At 46.0% G+C, this 22141-nt stretch overlaps 1 protein-coding gene across 6 annotated transcripts in view; it reads right to left on the bottom strand.

Annotated features, from left to right (window-relative positions):
* The window catches only part of JCAD (junctional cadherin 5 associated), a 66569-nt gene that overhangs the window by 8247 nt on the left and 36181 nt on the right, over nt 1-22141 (bottom strand). For 3 of the 6 annotated variants that reach the window (XM_056336607.1, XM_056336606.1, XM_056336605.1), the window contains 2 exons: nt 11525-11883; nt 844-4961 (listed from right to left, as the gene is read on the bottom strand). In XM_056336607.1, coding sequence (XP_056192582.1) covers nt 1241-4961; nt 11525-11823 — 4020 coding nt within the window. In that variant the 5' untranslated portion in view covers nt 11824-11883 and the 3' untranslated portion in view covers nt 844-1240. Of the gene's footprint in view, nt 1-843; nt 4962-11524; nt 11884-16748; nt 16858-16887; nt 17120-22141 lie in introns of those variants that run through there. The other 3 variants (XM_056336608.1, XM_056336609.1, XM_056336610.1) reach the window with 3 other exon arrangements.

The following is a 22141-nucleotide window of genomic DNA, read 5'->3' as shown; positions in this document are numbered from 1 at the left end:
ATAAAACACACACAATCTGTTTTGATACATCCCTGAAGTCATGTCACCACAACAGTTATTTTCTTCACTCCAGCAGAAACCCCAAGGGAGGAAAGCATATGAAGTGCATGTGGGGCATATGAGACCTGATGGGTACAAGGAAGCTGAATTAGCCTGTTTGGAAAATCTGGTCTAGAGAAATACAGTTCAGAGCAGAAAGTGACACAGAGCTGTGGGATACGTGAAAAAAAACATGAAGGGAAAGGCTGCAAGACTGCACGAGTCAATACTTAGAACTCACACAAATACTTCTCTTTAGATGGAAATACATAAATCCACTTTAAAGTATGCTCCATTTAATTTCAGTCCCTCTGTACTGGAAAACTGTGAACAGATTTATATCAATGAGGTTTAATGAATAACCTGTGCAGATTTCAAGGTAGAGTGTCAGTTGTTACAGAGAGGATGGAAAAGGAAAGAGGAGACTAATATTAATCTAACAACTTTCACACCATACATTTGTCCACTCCAATTAATTTAATGGACTAGACAGGTGGCCTGGGAGATTGATCCCTTTACACAGATCTATGGCAACAACTGTTTTTCAGTTGTTCTATCCAATGCCTTATGAAAACTGTTTCGGAGAGAAAACAGCTCATGTTACTTTGGGGATGCATACAGACTGCACAAGTTTATATGCTTTTGAGATGAGGAACACCAAAAAAAAAGGTGTTCACTGAAAAAGTCAACTTTCCATTAAACCTGCGGAGCGGGTAACAGTTATTCTCAACATATGATCTGGAAAATATTCATGAGAGAGAGAGATGCAGCCTTAATGCAGCCATTTCCCAGAGGCTTCACAGAAGAACATCAGATTTTTTAGTTTCTTCTGAACTCCAATATAGTATGTGTCTACTTAAGTACTAGAGAGGGGAAAAATGCGTATTCAAGGAAAGGCTATGATAAAATCACCACGTGTTTCCAAACACTGGCACTAGTGTGACTGTCTTTGGATTCTGCTGTTTGAAGCTGGCCATTCCCTGAAACAATAAGACAGAGATAAGACCTCAGGGAGAGCTCCAGTCTCTGTGAATGAGTTTCAGTATCACAAGTGAGTTTTACAGTAACTCTTCCTAAAATGGGATCAGAGAACACTCATGTATCTCTTCCACAAGGAGAGCAAAGGGGGTGGCAACCAGATGGAGGTAGTACCACCTACAGCTTGATACTATTTGAGCAGCATTATGTGGGTATAAGCAAACTAGTCATGCCCATTACATAAGGAAATAGTACCCATCTGGATCTCCCATAATAGGGTCTTACCTAAAGAAAAATCTTTGTTGATCTTCTTCTTGTCCATTCCACCTAAATATCCATTTTCACTGAGAGAGATAACACGCTTGGAAACCGCCCCTGAGCTTGTCAGTTTGCTTCCTCTCTCCTCTTGTGCCCTTGACAGTTTCTCCTCATCCACCTCCTCTCCCGAGTCTGCACTCTTAATGCTCAGACGTCTCATCCGGGACACAGAGTCAACTTCTTTCATTCGCACTAAGCGATCCATGGCAGTCCGACTAGGTGGAGAAGTGAGCTTGCCTTGGAGCGTCTCTATCACTTTTGAGGTGCTTCTCACTCTCTTTTCTGAATGCTGATACACAGCTGACTTGCAAACCAAGTTTTGGTCCTCACCTTGGCTGGGACTTGCAGGTTGTTCAAGAACTTGCTCAGTTACAAGTGTTTTAGTGCTGGCTTCCTGGTGAGTGGTCAGGCATTCATCAGGGTATAAAGGCTGGCCTCCTGCTCTGACAAAGAGAGTGCTCTCTGTCCAGCCACACTTCCGTCTGCCTTCATAAGAACTCTCTTTTTTTCCTTCTTTGTCACTTACTGTGCTCATCCCCACTGATGACCCAGTGTCCTGGGCACCATTTGCAGGGCTAGTACCTGTACAGGGCCCAGCATGGTCATCCGGAAGGAGAGACTCCACTGCTATATCTATACCTAAAATTCTTGCAGCTCTTGCCTGCAATGACTCATTCACAGGGATTTCCACTGCATTTGCATTTGAAGAGTGATCAGAATTGTTAGCACCAGATCCTGGGGCTACATCAAGTCCCACTGACCTCAAATCCGGCTCAGAGTGCCCTTGGCTCCTCTTTGTTAGTGACAAGCATACTACAGAGCCTCTCTCTAATACCGTATCATTCGTTGGAGTTGCACCTTTGCTCAGTTTAACAAAATCTAGGTAATTTTGGTCTTTGCTCATCTCCTGCAAGACGGGGTTATTGAAAGGATTACTGTGACACGAAGTGCTTGGGCTACTGGACAAAACTCTCTCGACAGGGCCCACGTGAACTGACTGCTTGCTTGTTCTGCTCTTGGCTTCCCCCATCTTCATTTCTGTTATCAGACTTCCATCTGCTGGCCTGACTCCTTCACTGCTCCCTTCTGGCTGTGAGGAGCCTTGAGAGCCAATGCAGTCCAGCTCACCACCATGCTCTGTCCCCACACTCCAACTTTCAGACTTACTTTTAACTCTTCCTGACTTAAATACAGGCACCTCTGGTACAACCATTTCCAGTTTCCCACTGTGTTTTGGTTCCTGGTTTGACTTCTCATTTCTGGCTGCCCTCCTCTGCATAAGGGTATCTGCCTGTGGAGAAGTCGCAGCACTTTCCAAATCTTCTTCACTGCTTGTGCTCTCCTCCTGCCCTTGCAGCTCCTTGTTAAAACTTTCTAGCTCACTTATTGCATCCCAGGGACGGCGACTTACAGGCTTCAACAGGAACTGCCCAAACAGCTCTTTACTGTTGCAGGGAGTGCCAGCTTCTCCTTTAACTACATCTCCCTTGGAAAGAAGGCTGGTTTCCCTCTCCTGGGCAGGCACGGCCTGGCTCTGGTGGGCTTTTGGGGAAGGGGCCTGAAAGACCAAGGTGGCAGTCCTGGAAAATGCACTGTTGCTAGACTGGCTGAAGTACATCTGACCCTTTATACCACAAGCACTCTGCCTGCAGCTTCTCTCATCAGAAGGTAACCCTGTCTGTTTTGACCCTATCGTGGATGCTGTACATCCTAGGAGCTTTGGAGACAGCAGTTTGTTACTATTGGGCTCCCCAGGCTTTGTACCATGGAAAAACTGTGGGCTTTTAGGTTCTTCGGCAAAAGTGGTCTGTGTCTGCTGGTCTTTGTACTGATCACCTGGCCAGGAGCCAGAGTATTTGAGCTCTCTGTGTTTTGTAGGCTGAATAAATCTGAGGTCATTCATTTGTTTGAACTCCTCTGGTCTCCACAGCTCTTGTTTTTGTAACTCATTTTTATTGGTCATGCTTCCTGTAAGCGCTTGTAACTCCAAGTCTGTTGAAGACATACTTAAAAGACTTTGTTCTTGCAAAGCCCCATTGTTATCAAACCCATTCTTATCAGGGCTCTGGGTTATGTTGTTGTTCCTATCTGTATCTGGCAGATTGGATTCTGATTTAACTGGGATAGAGACCAAACAAAATATAGTTTCATTCATTTTTTTCTTTGAACTTTTTTTGCTCTGCATCCCAGTTCCAGGTTCAAACTTTTTCACTTTTGTAACAGTTTCACAGGTGCTGTCCATATGTGAATTTCTTACAGAAAGTTTGCCTTTTGTGTACTCTGCACTGGCTTTGTTACGGGGGCTGTGATTAGTTGTGCTACAACTGTCTCTTTGGTCCAGCAAGGCACAATTTTCTTGATCTCGGATGGATGGTGCCAACCATCTGTTGCAATGGGTGGAGCTGTTGGAAGTTCTTTCTCCCTTTGCAGAACTGGACAAGTTTGATGCATCCAAAAAGGCACTGTTGTACTGTATTTCAAGATCTCTGTCTTGCGAAGCACCAGAACTGGGACTACATGCATTTTCAGTGTATTTAGCATTGTCCTGCAGACCTTCGGGTGGTGCAATTTTAATATGTCGTATCCGAGGATCATCAAAGGGAATATACTGAACAGAACGCAGGTAGTCGGCAGGGCGCCTTGCATGGCTTTGCTTCCCATGAGGAAGATGGTTGTCTTTGCAAGGGTCACCTCCAGTTTCAGAAGTATTCATGGCTGGTCGTTGGCAGGGGACAACCCGCTCTGCAGGACCCTGCTGATCGCTGCTGGCATACGTGTCAGTGTTAGGCACTTCATTGAGGGGATGTGGGGTCGTGTTTTGGTGAGGTGGGGATTTGTAAGAAGGAGGAGGTACATAGACCGGGGGCTCCAAACCAGAGTCTTGAATGCAAGCATCTTGCCTTGGCTCATTAACTTTGGCTAAGTAGGAGATAGGTTCATCTTTCTGGTAGTGGTCCTGGAAACCCACAGTTTCTACAGACGCCCTAGTCTGCCGCTGCAATTCATAGGATGGAGGCTTCAGAGGTCTCCCATACTTGGGTTTCACCAGGGGATGGAAATGGCCTCCTGGTTCATGGTGCTTAGCTGGTTCCACACTCAGTCTGTTTGGGGGGTAGGAGGGGGTTTTAGTTATGCTGAGTGAGTTGTTACTGTTGGTCAGGGAGGGCATTTCCACACACCTCATGCTCTCAGGTGAAAGGACCCTCGGCAATGACTGCGATTTCCCCTTGTTGTGGGCACTCAGTACATTGTCTCCTCCCAGGGTCAGTGAATACAACTCTTGAAGCAGCTTCTCCCTGTCACCCTCGGACATTTGCCTCCCTACCTTTTTTGGCTGGTTCCAGCTTTCCATTCCCAGACTTTGCCATTTGCAGTCGCTGGGCACTTCGCAGCTCTCCTGCAAGCCGCTTCTTCTGACATACCCTGCACCCATCCCCACCTTCAGCTGACTTTCCTTGGGGTGCCGGGGTGCCCCCGGCGCTGCAGCCAGGCCTTTCATTTCCACGCTGGCTTTCTGGGAATAGCCCAATAGCACACTGAAGTCCTGTCCCCGTCTTCTCCAGTAGGTGAGATCTTTGTCAGTCTTAGGTTGGGAAGACCATGCTAATTGAGGCCTGTCATAAACCCTGAAAAAGAAACACAGCGTCACAGGCAGTTTGCACAGGTGCTCCTTTCTTTCTCTTATGGGTAAGGCCATTAGGAGGTCAAATGATGAGTTATGCCAATGGGGTTTGTGTAATCTATTTGCAACCAGATGACTTTATTATTTTAATGAGAGGATTTAAGTCAGTCATTAACATGAGTAAAGGAAGGGACTGATGTTCTGCTGGCATGTTGTTAGCTATGCAGAGCTGTTAGAAAGAGAAACAAATGAACACAGTTACATACTGTGCGAACACGCACAGCCCTCCTCGACGGACACCAGAAAACCAGAAATGATTGTGCTGAACTTATTTCTGCACTCTGCTATATCAAAACCTATAGATGTCAAGGGGACTACTGTGGTACGCAAGTTTAATAGGAATCCAAAAAGCAGAGGCAGGGAGAACAGACAGAGGGCTATTTCATAAGATATATTCTAGTATATGAGCTGAAATTAAACTTGTCATTTCCAGCACTGATTCTTGTTCATCTTTCCGAGCGAACAAATTTCTTCAAAGTGTTTTGGATTAAGTGACACATGCCACAACAATGGTGATGTATCAGCACAGTTCTGATTAGATGGAACCAATATTTAAAATTTAAAATACCTCAAAAGAGGTATAAAATTCTTAAATAACAGAGGGATGAGCTCCAGCAATCTATTACTGGAATATATAAAAAAACATTTTATTGCAGATTAGAAATCCAGAACACAGATTTACATGAACAGAATAGGTTCTTAGTGTGTTCTGAACAGAGTGTAAACTGTTTTATATATTACTGTGGAACAAAATTGGTACCCTTCTACATAAATAATTAATCTCCTACTTGAACTGTATTCTGCTATTCTTGTACCTAAGGTGTCCAACAATATAACTGCCTTTACACTATGTGCCTGCCACCAGCATAAGACTGGAAAGAAAAATCAAAATTGACAGAAATAGGACAAGTATGTAGATAGAACCCAAGAATTTCTTTTTCTTTCCTCCACCCCAAGGTATATAAACAGTGTCATCTAGCTCTTTTTTACTAAAAACAATGATCTATTGAAATAGTAGTTTGTGAAAATATAAAACAATTCAAAATTTGGAATGAAAATTAAGATCCACAGCAATTTTCTTTTATGTATATTAACTTCATCCTATGATTATAAAAGTTTAAAAACCAAACTGGGACAAGGGACATCTTGTTCATATTAATTCAACTGGATTAAGACTTAACATCTGAACAAAATGTTCTGCCTCTGAAGCACAAAGTACAGTTCGATTGCTGAACCCCAGGAAGTAACAGACGTCTTCATTAATCAGTGAGATATAACAGGACACCTCCTATATTGGAAAGTTGATAGCAGTAACAATGAACATTTCCATGCCTCTCTGCATGTGGAAACATAGAGCTGAGCAAATGCTGCCTTCTTCTGAGATTATCAAACCTACCTTTTTATCTCATCCCCCTGCTGCTATGGCACCTTTTGTGTCTGTGTTTACAAAATGAGGTGAGAAACAGGGTCTATCTAGCAATAGTGAGGAGGGAATGGACCGATTACTCTTTCTGTTTGATTTTGTCCATCATCATAAAAGGGTCTACAGAAATTGCAGGAAGTACAGGGTCATAGATTCTGAGATCAGAAGAGACGGTTACGATTATTTAGTTTGACATCTTGCTTAACGCAGGCCATCAGACTTCCCTGAAATGATTCCTGCTTCAGTGTCTTCTAGAAAAGCATCTAAAAATCTTGATCTTCAAATTTCCAGAACTGTTGTTGCAAAGCTGAATTCACCATTAAAAAAACCCCACAAAGTAAACCCAAATTCTTATCAACACAAATATAAAAGCATTGGGGGAACTGGGGGAAGGAGGTGTGGTAGACAATAATACTGAGATTTGCAAAAATTGCAACTAACAGCACAGGGTGGAATGGGCTGGCTGTTTAAAGGATTTAATAGGAATTCAGGAATGGGGAAGGAAGCATTACTCGTCTCTTTCCTAGGAAACCACTAAACCAGAAGAGTTTTGGTTAGTTTGCTTTTTTAGAAACAAACAAACCCCAAGCTCAAACATTCATTAAAGTAAATTAGCCCTAAACTAGGACAGCTTCACTTACAGAAAGGATGTCCCTCCATTTATTAAAAGCTGTTTAAAAGATTAAATTTGTTTTTAAAGATTAAAAGATTAATAACTGGGCCCCAGTAATGAACTTTGGAACATGATGCAAACCACTGTGAACTACACTACGTCATCGTTGCAATGCAAGTGTAGAAAAGACATTTAAAAAGGTATTTAGAGCATCTTAAATCTGATCTTCTCTATGATCTATTCACAAGATGGACAACATCAGTCTCTCCAGCTCCTGGCTCAGGTGCTACAGGTGGTTACACAGCCTGTATCGTGGGCCCTGTAAACCTTTGGCACGGATGGCACTGCACGGCACAGCGGGAAGGAGTGTCTCCCCAAGCACCCGCCAGCTTGGCTCCAGCCTGAAGACTCCTCTGTTCCCAAGGATGGAGAGCAGCTCCTGCACACTTGCAGGCAGCAGGCACTGGGGCAGCACAGCACGACCACGCTGCTCGTGGCCACAGCTGCAGCAGTGAGTGCCCCCTTCCAGGACATATGACACTTTTGGGTCTTGCAATCAATGAAGTGGTGGGAAGGGGAAGCATCCAGGAGTCACGCCAAGTTCAAAATGTTTTGCTACAGCCTCAGCAATGCTACATCTCTGGATGGAAAATACCACTCATGCTGCAGTCTTTGCATCTGTGACACAGTTTCAATGAAGGGACTGCACAGTCCCTCTTAGCAGCAGCTAGTCTCTGTGCCACTATGCAATTCTGTCTTGCTCCATGATGCACCAGTACTGACACACAAAGAAATGCACACAGCATTCATGCTTCACAGCTGGGAGGGTGCCAAGGATGGAGCCGTCTCACGGGACCAACTTAAATCACGGGAAGATTTAAGTGCCAGAGGCAGAGTGGTCCCATGGGACCAAAGAGGTAGACTTTAGCATTATGAACTCTTTTCTAACAGGCTTGCTTCTAACAAATATCACAGGCCTTTGTTGCACAGGCCTTTACAAAAAATGAGGCTATCAGTCCACCTTGCACTGGCTGCATGACCACATTTCACTGGGCTGCCACTCTCAGAGCAGTGCATTGAAGCTGCCCGGTTCCCTTAGGGTGACACTGAACCAGCAGGACATCTCATGACGCACGCAAGGGTCCAGAAGTGAAGGAGTGTGGCACAGGCTTCACAGTCAAAACTCAGCAGAATGAGGCCACTGCAGGGCTACCTAGGGCATTTCTCTCCATTTCTGGCTACCAGCATGCAAGTGGTAGGTGTTAGGCAGCCGGTAGCTCAGTTGTGCAAGCTGCAGGCACCAGGACAGACTTCACACCCAACAAGGAGGCACTGTTAAGAAATTTCCAGGATTTGGAAGCAAGAGGGAAAAAAATTCAGAGAGCTGTCCTGGACACTGACAACTTCTGTTCTATTTTGGGATCCTATCCTCGCATACACTCTTCTGAGCCCCAGCACTGGGAACCACTAGTACACTTTTCTAATTTTTCCAGCAGATGATCACATTAATGATGTTATCAATTTATCTCTAAATTTGCTAGCTACCAACATAGTTCCTCCCACGTAAACAGCTAAGCAAAGTGCCTCTTCTCTCCATTCAGAAGAGAATCAGGAGGGAGTTCTCCATCTGTGAACCCTCTCATGTCTATCCATAGGGTCATTTCTTTGCTTTTCCATTTCCTTTGCTGCTTCTCCTCTTCCAAACCTTTACTGTGCAGCCTCCTAATGCTTAGTTAAGCAAGGACAGCCAGGGCAGCCCTCCCACCACCTGCTCCCCCACACTTTGCCTGAAGAACAACAGGATGGAGAAAAACATCACTTCCCCGCTCCACCGGGGTGTCACTCCTCCTTTCCAAGCAGCAGCAGTGGGTGGTGTGATGTGCCCACATGCAGTTGCTATGAGGCCTTCCTATGAGGCAAGGTTTGATCAGCAGAACCTAATGAGTGGAGACAACAGCATCATCCCGTGACATGATGAAAAACCCTGAGTCCTGCAAGCCTGTCTGCAAAGGCAGCAACAAGGTGGGCAACATCATTCCTGTGCTGTTTGGAAGGTGACTAGCTCTTCTACATCAGTGGTCTGAGTGAGAGTGTGGTGTAGGTAACCCTTGGCTGAGGAGCCCGAGTCATGCTCTGAATTGCCATGGAGGTGTTCAACGTCTGAGAAGGTAGTTGGGACACATACTGCTTCTTCTGACCCTCTCCTGCTACTGTGCTGCACTGGGAAGGCAGTGTCAGGAGATGGCTGCAGGAAGCCTGCGATGCCCAAAGAGCAGCATCTTCGTGCTGGACCTTGCTGGGTGGTTGTCCCCTCTTTGGGCCCAAATGGTCCCCAGATCGCAGTATGCAGTCCTTTCCCAGCCTGAGAACCAGGAACCTATTTCCCACAATGATCCAGAAACCAGACAGTGATGTCAAAATCTGTGGTGGAGTTCACTGACCCACCGGTAACAGACCAGAACACTCCAAACTGGGCCATCAGTTTTAAAACAGCTCACACTTGCATGGCAGCCCCATGCCTCGGATGCTTTCCCAGGGCAGGGGAGTGGATCTCCAGGGGACTGTCACCCTGCAGCTCAGCAACTGAAACACAGGTGCTGCTTGCTGTACTGAAGCTCCAGACAGCTTTCCTGGATCTGGCCCAGAGACCTTGCTCCTCCCCTCCTGTAGCAGCAGGGCAGTGGCAGTGTTGTGCTTTGCACCAGAGGTACTTTGCACACTCAGGGATGGCAAGATAGGGATGGCTGATATAAAGATTTTCCCTTGTTCATAGCTGTTAGTGCCTTGTAAGAGCTCCTAGTAGGCTCACTGGGAATCAGTTTGCTGTAACAATAACAGTAAGAAAAGATTTTTGGGTTTATGAGACAAAGCCATTTCCAGCGCTGTGTTCCCTACTTTATGTGGAAAAGCCACTTCTTAAAACCAGGATATAACATTTAACTACCCTGTCGACTGACAGGTTCCACCCCTTTTATTTTGAGATGTTAGAAAGAGACATTTAAACTGTCAGAGAGCATTATTTTGTATTTAGCCAAGACCAGCAGTTACAGGTACCTCTGCCACGCCTGAGACTGGGGGCAGACACACGAGCCCCCATGGTTGCACCGGGAGGAGCGCAAGGCAGGGAGGCAGCAGCCCTCCCACACCGCCGTGCACCCACACAGGCTCTGCCTTACAGGTTGTGGGAGCAGCAGCACTGCGGTAGCTTCCAGCCTTGCACAGCCACGTCTTCTTCACACCAGGTTTTCCCCACACTGTAAACTCAGCTCCAAGGTCAAGCGCCAGCTTCCTTGGCACCCCTGCACACCATCTTCCCCTGCTTTAAAACCTCTTTCCCTTTCGTTCTTTTTCAGTATCTTTCTTCACTTTATTGCCATCCAGTTTACTTCATCCAAAACACACCATAAAGGGCATTCCTTATTACCTTTAAACCTGTGTCATCTCCTTCCTTCTCCAGAAGGGATGGTTCCACCTGGGGACCTTCACCACAGGTGGGACTTGCTTTACAGGGCTCGCATCTCTTCCTACCCATTATCCTAGCTGGCAGCCAGGAGCTGTTCCTGCTCCAGGCAAACAGGCTTGCAAGGGGAAGGGATAAGAAGGCAAAGAGCAGACGAGGCCAGCAGCCAGGGGACACATGCCTTTGCCACACGGTGCTGAAAGTCTTCATAAGAGGACAAGCTCCCAAGGCGACAGTGTTTCGCCCTGCTTTCAGTTTCAAGCCCACTTGGCAGGAGGAAGGGGCTTTTCCTCGCAAACAGTTGTCACGCTTGGGCTGGCTTCCAGTCCTGCTCTAGCCCCTTTCCTTTGTTCATCCGCAGCACTCAAATAGCTGCAGAACAATGGCCGAGCGGTGGTGTGTACACACAGCTCTTCCTGCCCAGCCTGCCCCAGCCGCAGCACGCACGTACTCTATGTCAAGCAACCCAAGCGCGTTTTATGGAGTGACGACAAGAGCTTCCACTGGCTTGGAGCACAGGCACCTTCTCATGTTTACTCCAGCAGAGTGGCCTTATAAAACCAAGGAAGTCCTCAGTGCATGTAGGAGCACCCGCCAAGAGCTGCATAGGCTGAATCTACAGCAAAAACCAGGGTGTGTATGTGGCAGAAGAAGCTGGGTTCAGGTTTTTAAAATGGAAGAGAAAAAACTTTTCCCCCCTTTTTCACTGTACTTGGACTGAGCCCATCAGAAAGGCCTTTCTGATGCAGACCACATCAGTAAATGAAACAACCCCAGACCTGGCCACTTCTTATCACCCCAGTATTCTCAAAGGCCTTGCTCTAGCAGAAGGTGAATGGATGTGCCACTGCTTCATGTGGACTTGGGACTTGCAGTGCATGGAAATGGTCACTAGTATGGAAGCCGGAAAGGATCACAGGAAGATGGTGTCAAGGGTTAAGGTCATGCTTAGTTATCTGTCAGGACCAAAAGGAAAAGAAAGCAAAGCCATGGCATGATGCTGAAACTTACCCCCCTTCTGAAGTATGAAAAGTGGACAAACCCTGAAGGTCATGGTGGTAACCAGGACCTGCTTGCCTCCCTTGGCTCCCATGGCTGCTTTCAGTGCTGCTTGAGTTGGTTTTCACCAGAGGTTTCTTGCTGTAAGCCCCAGCTCTCGATTCTGCTTCAAACCCGTTCAGCGTTCTTTGAGCAGATCTGTTCCCTGTGATTACATGCCGGTATCCATCATACCTGTTCTCATAGGAAACAGGGGGATTTTTTGACAATTTGTATCCATGAGAAATCAGGAGGTCTTCCACACTGAACATGTTGTGCTGGTTTCACTCACAGCTGTGCCATCACAAAGCTCTTTCCAGCAGGACCCATCACTGGAAAACAAAACCAAAAACAAACAGAAGGCTGCTTTAAACAAGGAAAGGTATCTTTGATCAGATAATAGGCTGCTGAAGCTAAAAGTCTCATCCCCTGGCCTCAGTCTTCCACCCTTATAATAAAATAGATGAAGCAAAGTGCATGCAGATGCTGATGAATCATGTGGTGACCTTCCCTAGACAATACACCTCCATGCACTCAGCCAAGTAGCAGATGCCACACTGCTGCTGACTCAGTCCATTTCACTGAAGAATTCACTGGTGATTGCAGCTTTCAGATTTCACTAAGTGATCTCAAAAAATCTCTGCACCAGAGCTAAGCCCACCATCTGAGCCAGGCATTTCCTTAAAAAACAATTTTTCTCCAGTCATAGAGAGGTGTGTTCTGTATTATGTTTTAAGTTGCTGCAGGAAGAGGGGGTGGATTACAGGGCAATATGCCTCTCCCTGCAGCTCTGCATATTCCCATTAAGAAAAAATGTTCACATGAACAAGGATGAAATATGCATGAGAACAAAAATGAATTATACAACCACATGAGAAACCCAGGTAATATCATGCAATACCCCAGCTAAACAGTCATTTTTACAGATTACTTTCTTTTTGGCCTGTGTTGCCCTGCTGGAAATCAGTAAACGTCAACTAGAATAACACAAAACTTAAGATTTCGAGTACACTCTATTTTTACAGCACAGTTCCACTGTGTAAAATGACTGGAAACAACCTGAGATGCCCATGTCTATTATGTCTCAAAGATTTCCAAGACACAGGACAGTCAAGATTTTTCTTCCCAGTGACAGCCCTCAATTCTGCGCCGACTAGAGCAAAGATTCAGCAAACTCAATTAGCTGGCCAGAAACAATCTCTGTTGTCTATACCACTCTCGCAGCTTATTATGGCAATTACAGAATAGCCATTCTTCCAGAATTTTAAAATGAGTGGAAGGTAATGACCGATTCTGTAGGTTGTGCATCACAATGGACCTATTCTGATACATTCCTCCTTGCTTGAACTGTGTTACCAGAAGAAAGAATTTTTTTTTTAAAAAAGGTTGATAAAGGAGAATTTAAACATAGTTATGTAAAACATAGAACATTGAAGATGACTTTCCCTGCATGAAGAGTTCATTTAACCTGCCTGGTGAGTGCCGTGTGTCCTTAGCAGCAGCAGGTCTACCGGAGGGACAGAAGCCCAGCACTGGCAGCTACTCAAAAGCAGATCATCGCTGCAGAGATCATGACAAGTCAGTCCATTTCATACACTGGTCTCTAACGCTCTTCTTGGGCAAGAAGAAAAGGAGAACTGTTCACTGCTGTTTACAATAATTTATTTGAGATGGAGCAACTACCAAGATGGCATTTATTAGCACTACATCTCTCAGGCTACAGAATACACAGAAGCTGATGGGTTAGCTTAGAATATAAACCCGTTTCTGCGGTGTAGCACTTCACATATTATGGCCACTTTTTGCCTATCCAGCACCCCATCCATTTTCTGCTCCCGCCCTGTCTCCTAGATGCTCTGCAGACTGCAGAGCCGGTCTGGCTGGCCACTCCGGGCCAACCTGGTGTGTGGCTCCTGGGCTCGCAAGGACCCTCCAGCCGCCTCTGCCCTGCACTGCCTACGGCGGCCACAGCACTTGCCTGAGGGCAGCCCACAGTGTGGAAAAACATGCACAATTTTTATGCGGAGCCCCAGTTTAACTGGTAACCTGAAACATTGCAGAAGTGGCTTTTCAGCCTGAGAGCCTGCTGAGCACTTAAACCGGTTTGTCTCTAGAACTTAATGAATCTCTTCCCTTTTTACACATGTAACACTACACACCCTTTAAAAACAGAGAAATAAAGCTCTGTGCCGAAGATACTTCAGGAGTATCCCTTGCTAGAACAGGGCTCCAAATTCCCAGTAAGTGCTCTGAGTAAGCGAGCCAGCAGTAAGTACAAGCAGGCAGAAAGCAGGGAGGAGCGGGACCCTTCCCTCTTGGAAGGAAGGGAAGGCTTCATGGGTTATTTTTGAACGCTGACCTAAAAGGCTGATTTTCCATCCACCTGCTGCCCTGGACTGTGGAAGGAGCCAGGTACAAGCAGAGCAAGGTGAACAGCTGGCTGCTAGAGCTGTTCAGATTCTAACAAGAGAAAGATCCAATGTGACTACCATAAACAGCAGAAAGCCCATTGGAGCACTAGCAGGTGCAAGGAAGAAATGTGCTTTTCCTGCTATTATTGTCAGGCTGGCTTGGAGTGCAGCTTAACCCCCTCTCTGCCGCCTGCTGCGGCTACGGTGCCAGCAGAGAGGCAAAAGCGAGCGGGCAAGAAACCTCCAGCCCATGGGGTTTACTCTGATCCTCCTTTTGGCACCAGTGGTGAGGAGCAACGGGGTGGAAATGCACCATGAGGAACTGGTGTGACTGTTTGCTCCCACTCTGCAAATTCATCATCACATGTGGAAGGGTGGTGGGAAGGCCTGGCTGGGAGTGGGATGCTATCACCATGCCCACCACAGCTCTACAATGGGAACAAAAAAGGCGGAGAAGCCTGCAACAGCCTCTGCCCACCACGGTGCCCTCGGCACCAAACCCCCCAACAAGCTCTCCTAAGACCCACCACATGGAGAAATGCTCCACGCCCACGGCACGAGCTCCCAGGAGCAGTGGCCACAGGTGGGACACTGTCAGGACACGTGCTTCGAAGGGCTGCACAGAAGCCATGGGGGGTACCGTCCCCCCAACATTGGGCTGGGCCAGGGGCAGGGGACCCAGGGGCTCTGCCCGAGCAAAGCCTGCAGGATAGCAACCGTGTCAGCACCCTATGTCCACAAGGATGCTGGCCAGCTTTGCAAAACCTGGTTGCAGTTGCTGGGATGCTCTTCCCACCCGCCCTTAAATAAATAAATCTGAAAAATAAAATCAAAGGAATTGGATTGGCAGGAGTAACCAAACCATTGCTTCAGTGCTGTCTTGTAAATAATCTGTCAGGCTCGGCCACAGAGTAAAGGCTGTGCAGAGCTTCTAATTTGAGGGAAGATCAACAACGCTGGAAAACAGTTTGTTTTTCCAGCACTCATTTGTTTTGTTTGCCAATGACATCAGTGCTTTCTGATAGGGTTAGCTTCCTGAGGATGCCTGCTATCTTGCCAGCGTTTCCGACTTGTCCCCGGCAGCCGGTACAACTCTACATTACACTGTAAACAGGGGCCAAGCTTTTCTCTGGAAACTTCTCAGCAGCACTCTGGGATGCAAAGAAACAAGCGTGAATGACGGAAATCAGCATCGGCCCCCTCGTACGCAGACACAATGGGGACCTGCAGCCTCAGCGAACAGGACACAATGGGACCACCAGATGGAAACATCATCAGAGCACCTTGTCGGGGTGCTCCGTCCAAGAGTGAGGATCTCATCACTGGCCCCAAGAAAAACCAAAAGCACTCCTGAAAGTCACCCTGGAGAAAGCTGGTTTTTGAGTTTCCTTGCAGCTGCTTCTAGAGCCCATTCTCAGTGCGGGAAATACACTGGTTTCTGTTGATGGTCAGCCTTTACCTGCAGGTTTTTTTTCAGTGGCAGGGTTCCCAAGCCTTATTATTCTGGTGATACCACCACCACCTGTACGATGACCAGTACCAGCAATGATGAATGCCAACACTTGCAGCAGTGGCAGAAGCAGCTCATACCTCCATGCTCTGAAATGACTTACATGCCATTGAAACACCCCTGCTTGGTGTTTTGGGCAGCCCATCAGCATGCTCCTTCCTTTAGCCCTGGTTCCAGAGAGCGTCCTGGCACAGCATCCACATATTGGGTGGGATACCAGCAGTGACAGAGAGTTTGGCCCTGGCTGCTCTCTGTTGCATCTCTCCTGCCCTCTGTTGCTTGAGATAAAATGGAAGGTGGCAACCCTTTAACCGTTTGAATACCACTCCTGAAGTTCTTGCACAGGATTTGCCCTGCCCACCTCTGCAGAACTATTTAGGATGGTTTTGTAAGCGATTCGGTACAACTTTACAGAAAAGAAAACATCAAAGGAACATGATTCATATTGCAAAATGAAGCATACAAACATCATGAATCGCAAAAATCAAGGCACCCTGCTTGGATGCACAATTGTGGTCTGTAATTACATGACTTCAGGCTACTGAATTCTGCAGGACTCCTGCCTCATTGATGTGCAGGCTAGGTGATGCTAGTCTTCCTGGGCTTTATCTACAGCAGCTACCCAAACACTGCACTGAAGACAGGCATCTGAATTACAAAGTGTATTATCTAGGTGGGTCACACATTAAACTAGCTTATCTTCGCTTGTGTCTGGGTGACATTATTCCCATTTCATATCAGACCTGTGCCAGACAAAAGTATTTATGCAGGCAGACTAAAGTGAAAACAAGCCTCTCCATTCTAGGCTCCCAGTCTGAAGTGCCTACAACTTGATTTTTTATAGCATTTAGTCTTAAAAATGAACTAGGTATGTCCAAAGCAACTGCTGCAAGAACATAGTGCCTCTGCACATCAACCTAACTGTGGCAAGTCAGCTGTCCACACAGTGAAGACATGGGACGAGCCAAAAAAACTGGTTGCAGTAATCTGCCTACCGCACTTTCCTCTATCCCCCTGCCAATCTAATCCAGCACCAACACTTTTGTCCAGGCAGCCCTGTATCCCTCCCACCCCTGTTAACACCTCACCACCATGCACCCTGGTGCCTTCATTTTCCACTTCCCACACCCACCTGTCCTTCCTGCCACCTCCCAGCATCTCTTCCCTGCCTTCACATCTCCTGGCCCCACCAGTCTAGCCGCTCTTCCCACACAGCCCACCACCATGGCTAGCCAGCCCGCCCTGCCATCCTGCACCCCTTGCAGCTTCTCCCGACCAGTCCTTGGTTCGCAGCCATCACCCCGATTTCCTCCTTCTCCTCCTGATGACCAGCTTCTGTCCCATCTGCATTTCCAGCAGAAGGACCTTTGTGCCTTGTCTCTGCTCCCAGATCTGAGACCCTGTCTCACCGGTACCTGGAAAAAGCAGGAGCCATCATTAGGGGGACAATCCATCTCCACCACTGCAGCCCTGGGCAGGGGGCACCACGCCGGGGGCATGCAGGCGTGCTCTGCTCGTCCATCCGTTGGAGTGGTTAGGGCACAAGCGCCATCTCTGTGCAGGGCTGGGTCACAAGTGGGCTGCTCAGCACGAGAGGCTGGGGGGTGCTGATGGATGGGAGGGGAAAATCTTCAGAAAACGGAGGAGCTAGAAAGAGAGACGAGCCTGCCGAGAACATGCGCAGATTTCTCTGAGCCTTGTCACCATAGATCCTGTTCCTGAACATGATGGCACTGCAGCTCTCAGTCAAACAGCTGGAGGATTTCTTTTCTTTCCCCTTTTTAATGTGGGCAAAACAACATTCCTTCTCTCCTCCCTCCTCCCCCCTAGTTTTTCTTGGAAATGGTTGAATTGGTTTAGCTGACAATATTAGAATAAATTTAGCCTGAGAGAGAGACACAACCTGAAAGTCTCAGATCAAATGATAAAAGCCCGACAGACTACAGCAATGGAAAACAGGCTCTTGTAGTAGCAGTTTTAATACTAGATGGTACTACTCTCTCAGTCTAAATATAACCCTCAGCTACACCCCAGAAGAATAAGTCTTTGGTCATTGTAATTGCTCCTGTTTTCTCACTCTGGTTTTGCATATGTGCATATGAGACAGCTCATAAGAAATAAACACATTAAATGAGGCTTTTACCTTGATCATTTCATCTCTTTTGGGACAATAAAGTCAGATGGGACTGTAAACAACAGGCTGCTGGGGTGCTGTGCGTGCAGTTGCCCCAGCATGCCATCCCCTGCCCTCCACTGCAGAAACAACCACCACCACATTCACTGGCTTCCAGACACACGCTCCATTGGAAAGATAAAATTTATGTGCTTGAAGAGCCTTCAACAATAATGTTCACTATGATCAAATATTAGATATTTAATGCAAAGATAGCCTAGAACACAAGAAAAAGAGAGAATTAGAGAATATTAATGTAAGTTGGATGTATTCAGCTCGGCAGGGCTTAATTAAGCGTGGGCTAGGAGTAAAGAAGCAGTAGGGAACTAGCCCGGGCAGCCTCCAAGCCATGAGTAAATTCCTCCTAGAAATTCTCAAAGGATGGGTGAAGGGCAAACATATTATCTAACTTCAAACAAAAGGGGCAAGGAGACAGATCTGAGGTATCGTAGAACAAACAGCCTGGCTTTGATACCGACTCAGACAAATTATTATTCAACCCCCTTGCAAATACTTATAACAGGTGTTGATTTATCACGGAGCGGGAGGAACAAGTGTGCGATCCACGAGGAGCAGTGGTGTTTCCATCCCCTTGCTTCCCACCCCACACTGCAGCTGCATCCACTCCCACATGATAAAGTTAGGAAAAATCAGAAAACACAGACTTGTCAAGAACAAATTAAGTCTAATCAATTTAACTTTCTTTTTGATGAAATCAGTTTAATTTTCTTCTGTGACAAGTTGGGAGCATACTGACCAAGGAGGAAAAAACAGTAGAAGTCGCACGCTGGAATGAGGAAAGTTTTTGATGGATGCATGTGATAGTCTTATATGCAAACCAGGTGAATACAATTTAGGTATAATTTACTCTAGGTGGGTATACAAATGTTTGGAATTTGTGTTCAAGGGATAGTTAGTAAATTCAATGTCGACCTGAAAAGACACATAAAGCCTGTGCCTGGGGTCTTGCTCTATCCGGTATTTCCATTAATGCCTTGTAAATTAAAATAAAGATTACAATTACAAATCTGTAGGGAGTGCTGCAAGCATTTTCAGGGATTGCAATTAGAATAACATCTTAATAAATTAGAGACTCAGTCTGAAATGAATGACTGAGATAAATACAGGCAGGAGTAAAGCACCACGTTGAAGAAGAAGGATGCAATGCAAATGTGCAAAATGGAGTGGTATGGCAAAAGATTCTCCAGGGGACTGGAGCCGCAAAGAGAGAAGACATCATGAGTAGTGCAGGGCTTGGTACACACAGGTGAATATGCTTAGAGGTATACTAAGAGGAGCATCATGTATCAAGCTCTTTACTCCTCTCAGCCCTATACCCAGTTTTGGGCCCTACCTCAAGCAAGATGCTGCTCCCTGCCACTTCCTCACAAGAATGATAAAAAAGTTTAGGGAGTGTGACCCCTGGAGAAGAAGGTACAAGAAGTGGGCTTGTTTAGCTGAAGGAAAAGGGAGGAGAAATGAGGGTGAGAGAATGACAGATGATAACAAGTTTTAAATATGCCAGGTTGCTAAAAGGCAGTGATAATCCCGTCCTGCTCCCTGTGCATGTGGAAAACTGAAGGTACTGGTTTAGCATACAGCAAGGGAGATTTAGGTTAGATATTAGGAAGAACTGTCTAGCCATGATGATAGTTAACCACTGGTTACGCTGGGAGGCTACAAATCTCCATCAATACAGGTTTTCAAGGATAGGCTAAATGAAGATCTATCAGGAATGGTGGAGGTGCAGCAGATCCTGCCTCAGAACAAAGGGATTTGGGATGGAAACTAAACATTTTGACATTCCTCCTCTCCCTCCCCCCCAAAACAGTATTGTTTTGTTGGCATACCCCACACATTTCCAAGAAAAGCAAAACTCCTCTTATTTGTAAGATTCCCAGTCTTACAAATAGCCACCTCACTCGAATTAAGTGTGGCTTTTTCCCCTGCTACAACAGTCTAAAGTAGAACAATCACTTTATCACAAAATGCCACCAATGACCTGCCTTACCCCCACCTTCCCTGACATCGTCTGCATTGAAGGGAAGAGTCAGGGGGTGCCAAGGGCAGGCAGGCCTGGGGAGGTGGCAAGGACCACTCAGTCCAAACAGAAACTTTGCTTCTCCTCCAGGCATGGGAGGGGTAAGGAGACGGAGACACACTACATGTTGAGGGATCCCAAGCAGAGAAGAGGCAGTAAATGAGCAGAGTAGAGGCATGAGAACGGGGTCCTGACCAAAGGACCCATATCAGATCACAGACATGCACCAGGCAAAGCTTCAAGAAAGTTCCCATTACAGCCAACACCATACTGAGGGCTACAAATCTGCTAGTGCTAAATGCATAATCATCTCTGCTGACTAGATGGGACAAAGACGTGCCAAAGTCATTACTGGAAGATAAGCCAAATTTATGTTGGCCTCACATGTCTTCCCAGGTCAGTCTCTCCCATTCATATCACAGAAATTAAAAATAAATCTGGGGGCTTTTGTGTTTAACCCTCATTACCTGTGGGCAGGAGTGTTCACATTTTTTCTCTAACACAGAGATTCACACAGAGTGAAAATTACAGCTCACATCCTCTTTGCATTCCTTGAGCAAAAAGTCCTCACTGGAATCACTGAGGAACTGTGCCAGAGAATAAATTAATGATATGACGTGTCTCCCATAAAATTAGGAAGTGGGGAGGAGAAGAGGAGAAAGTCTTAAAGAGTTTATTTAACTCTCAGTAGGTAGTTATTCCTGTCTTGTATCTCACCAGTGCAGATGCATCAGCAAACCCGCTGTGGCATGAGAGAGAGTGCAGAGCATCTCCTGGGGGAGACCTTAATGAGTGACAGCTGCTCTCCAGGCACTGCCAGCCTGTTTGTTAGGAGGTTTCAGGTTGTATTTCAAAGTTTGCCTTCTCAGATTTATGAAGAAAAAATGGTAGAGCGCTAGATTTTTTGTTTTGATTTAAGTAATGTGGGTGTTTGAGCACTGGGTTCACACAATGCTGAAATACGTGTCTGACTTCATGGATGGGAGTTTGCATCTGAAATACGGTTGATTTTTAAATATGCCATGGACCAACCCAGCCCTGACTGAGCACTGATTTGCTGAGGCTCATAAGCATCCAAATAGAAGCAAATGCATAAAAGGAGAGAGGAAACATCCGTGCACGCACAGATACCACTGTTCATATTAGCTGGTTTTCAAAATATCAACAGCTTGCTTCACCGATGACAGAGCAGCACGTTACTCCACTGAAAACAGCCCAGATATTTTTCAGAGAAGGAGCAATTGTTAAAGAGCACTCACTGCTACTCTGTGCTCCAGATATAACCAGTCCTTACACCAATTGGCAGCATATGGTGTATTTCCTTAAATGACAGCTTTTGTTTGTCACAACAGGAGAAAAAAATAGTACATTTATTAAACAAAGCATAATTAGCCAACTCTTTCCCTCCCAAAAAGGAACTGCAGAAGACAGTATTTTTTAGGACTGCGACAAATGTTTCTATGCTGTTTACAACACTTCAGTATGGAAAAATCCACTCTGGTGGAACAAAGCACATGGGATCACATTCGTTGCTCATACCTTAAAATCAAAATGTTAAGAGCTGATCATCTCAGCTAAAATACCTATGGGCAAAGTGCTAATAAGGTACTCCAATGCTGGGACTACATGGATCATTAGTATTGTTTGCATTTTTTTTAACAGAAAAGCTCTCCATCTGTACAAACCAAAAAAAAAAAAAAAAAAAAAGGATCTCAACAAGAACCGTATTAAATCTTTCAAAGTACAAATTTTTAATAAAGGATCTATCACATAGTTGAACTTCTCTGAGGTGACAGTGACATGACTTATAGAGCCAGGGCTCCGTGATCAAAAGGATTACACACATTAACATCCTACTAATCACAGCAGGACAGGCCAGCCCATCAGGCCAGGATCACGGAGGAGAGATCCATAAACAAACACTTTCTCCCGCTCTCCCGCTCACAACCGTGGCTGGGAGTGGAGGCGTTCCAAGGTTGGTGTGGTCTTCTCCTCTTTCAAAGAGATAAGGATTGTGTCTGCTGGAGTAAATAAATTCTCAGCATAGTCTGACACATCTGTTTGTTTACTCATTTTCAGACACTACCATCCTCTCCTGTGTTGTTATCCCTTTTATATTACCCTTGTATGTATAATCAAATGCCCTTTCTTCTGGATTGACCCTCTGCTTCTTCCTGTATTATAGATGCCTTTGATCTTCCTTTCTTGCATCTGTGTGTCCTGCCTTGTAGTCTCAGCAGGATTTCCCCCCCAGCCCCTTGCTCTACCAGAAAATAAATGCCAAAGTAGCATTTATATGCATTAGTGCAGAAAAAAATAAGACAGATGCTCGAGAAGCCTACATGCGAGTGCCACCGTGCTGCTGAGGCACTGCATGTGCTGGGTAGTGCTGCCTACCCATAAGGTAAACCCAGGCTGACGAAAGAAAGGTGACCCAGCTTCTGAGCACGGATCA

Source organism: Falco biarmicus, chromosome 4 (assembly GCF_023638135.1).
Source record: "Falco biarmicus isolate bFalBia1 chromosome 4, bFalBia1.pri, whole genome shotgun sequence".
Taxonomy (NCBI): domain Eukaryota; kingdom Metazoa; phylum Chordata; class Aves; order Falconiformes; family Falconidae; genus Falco; species Falco biarmicus.
The sequence above is the reverse complement of the archived record's forward strand: the minus strand, read 5'-3'. Positions and strand labels throughout refer to the sequence as shown.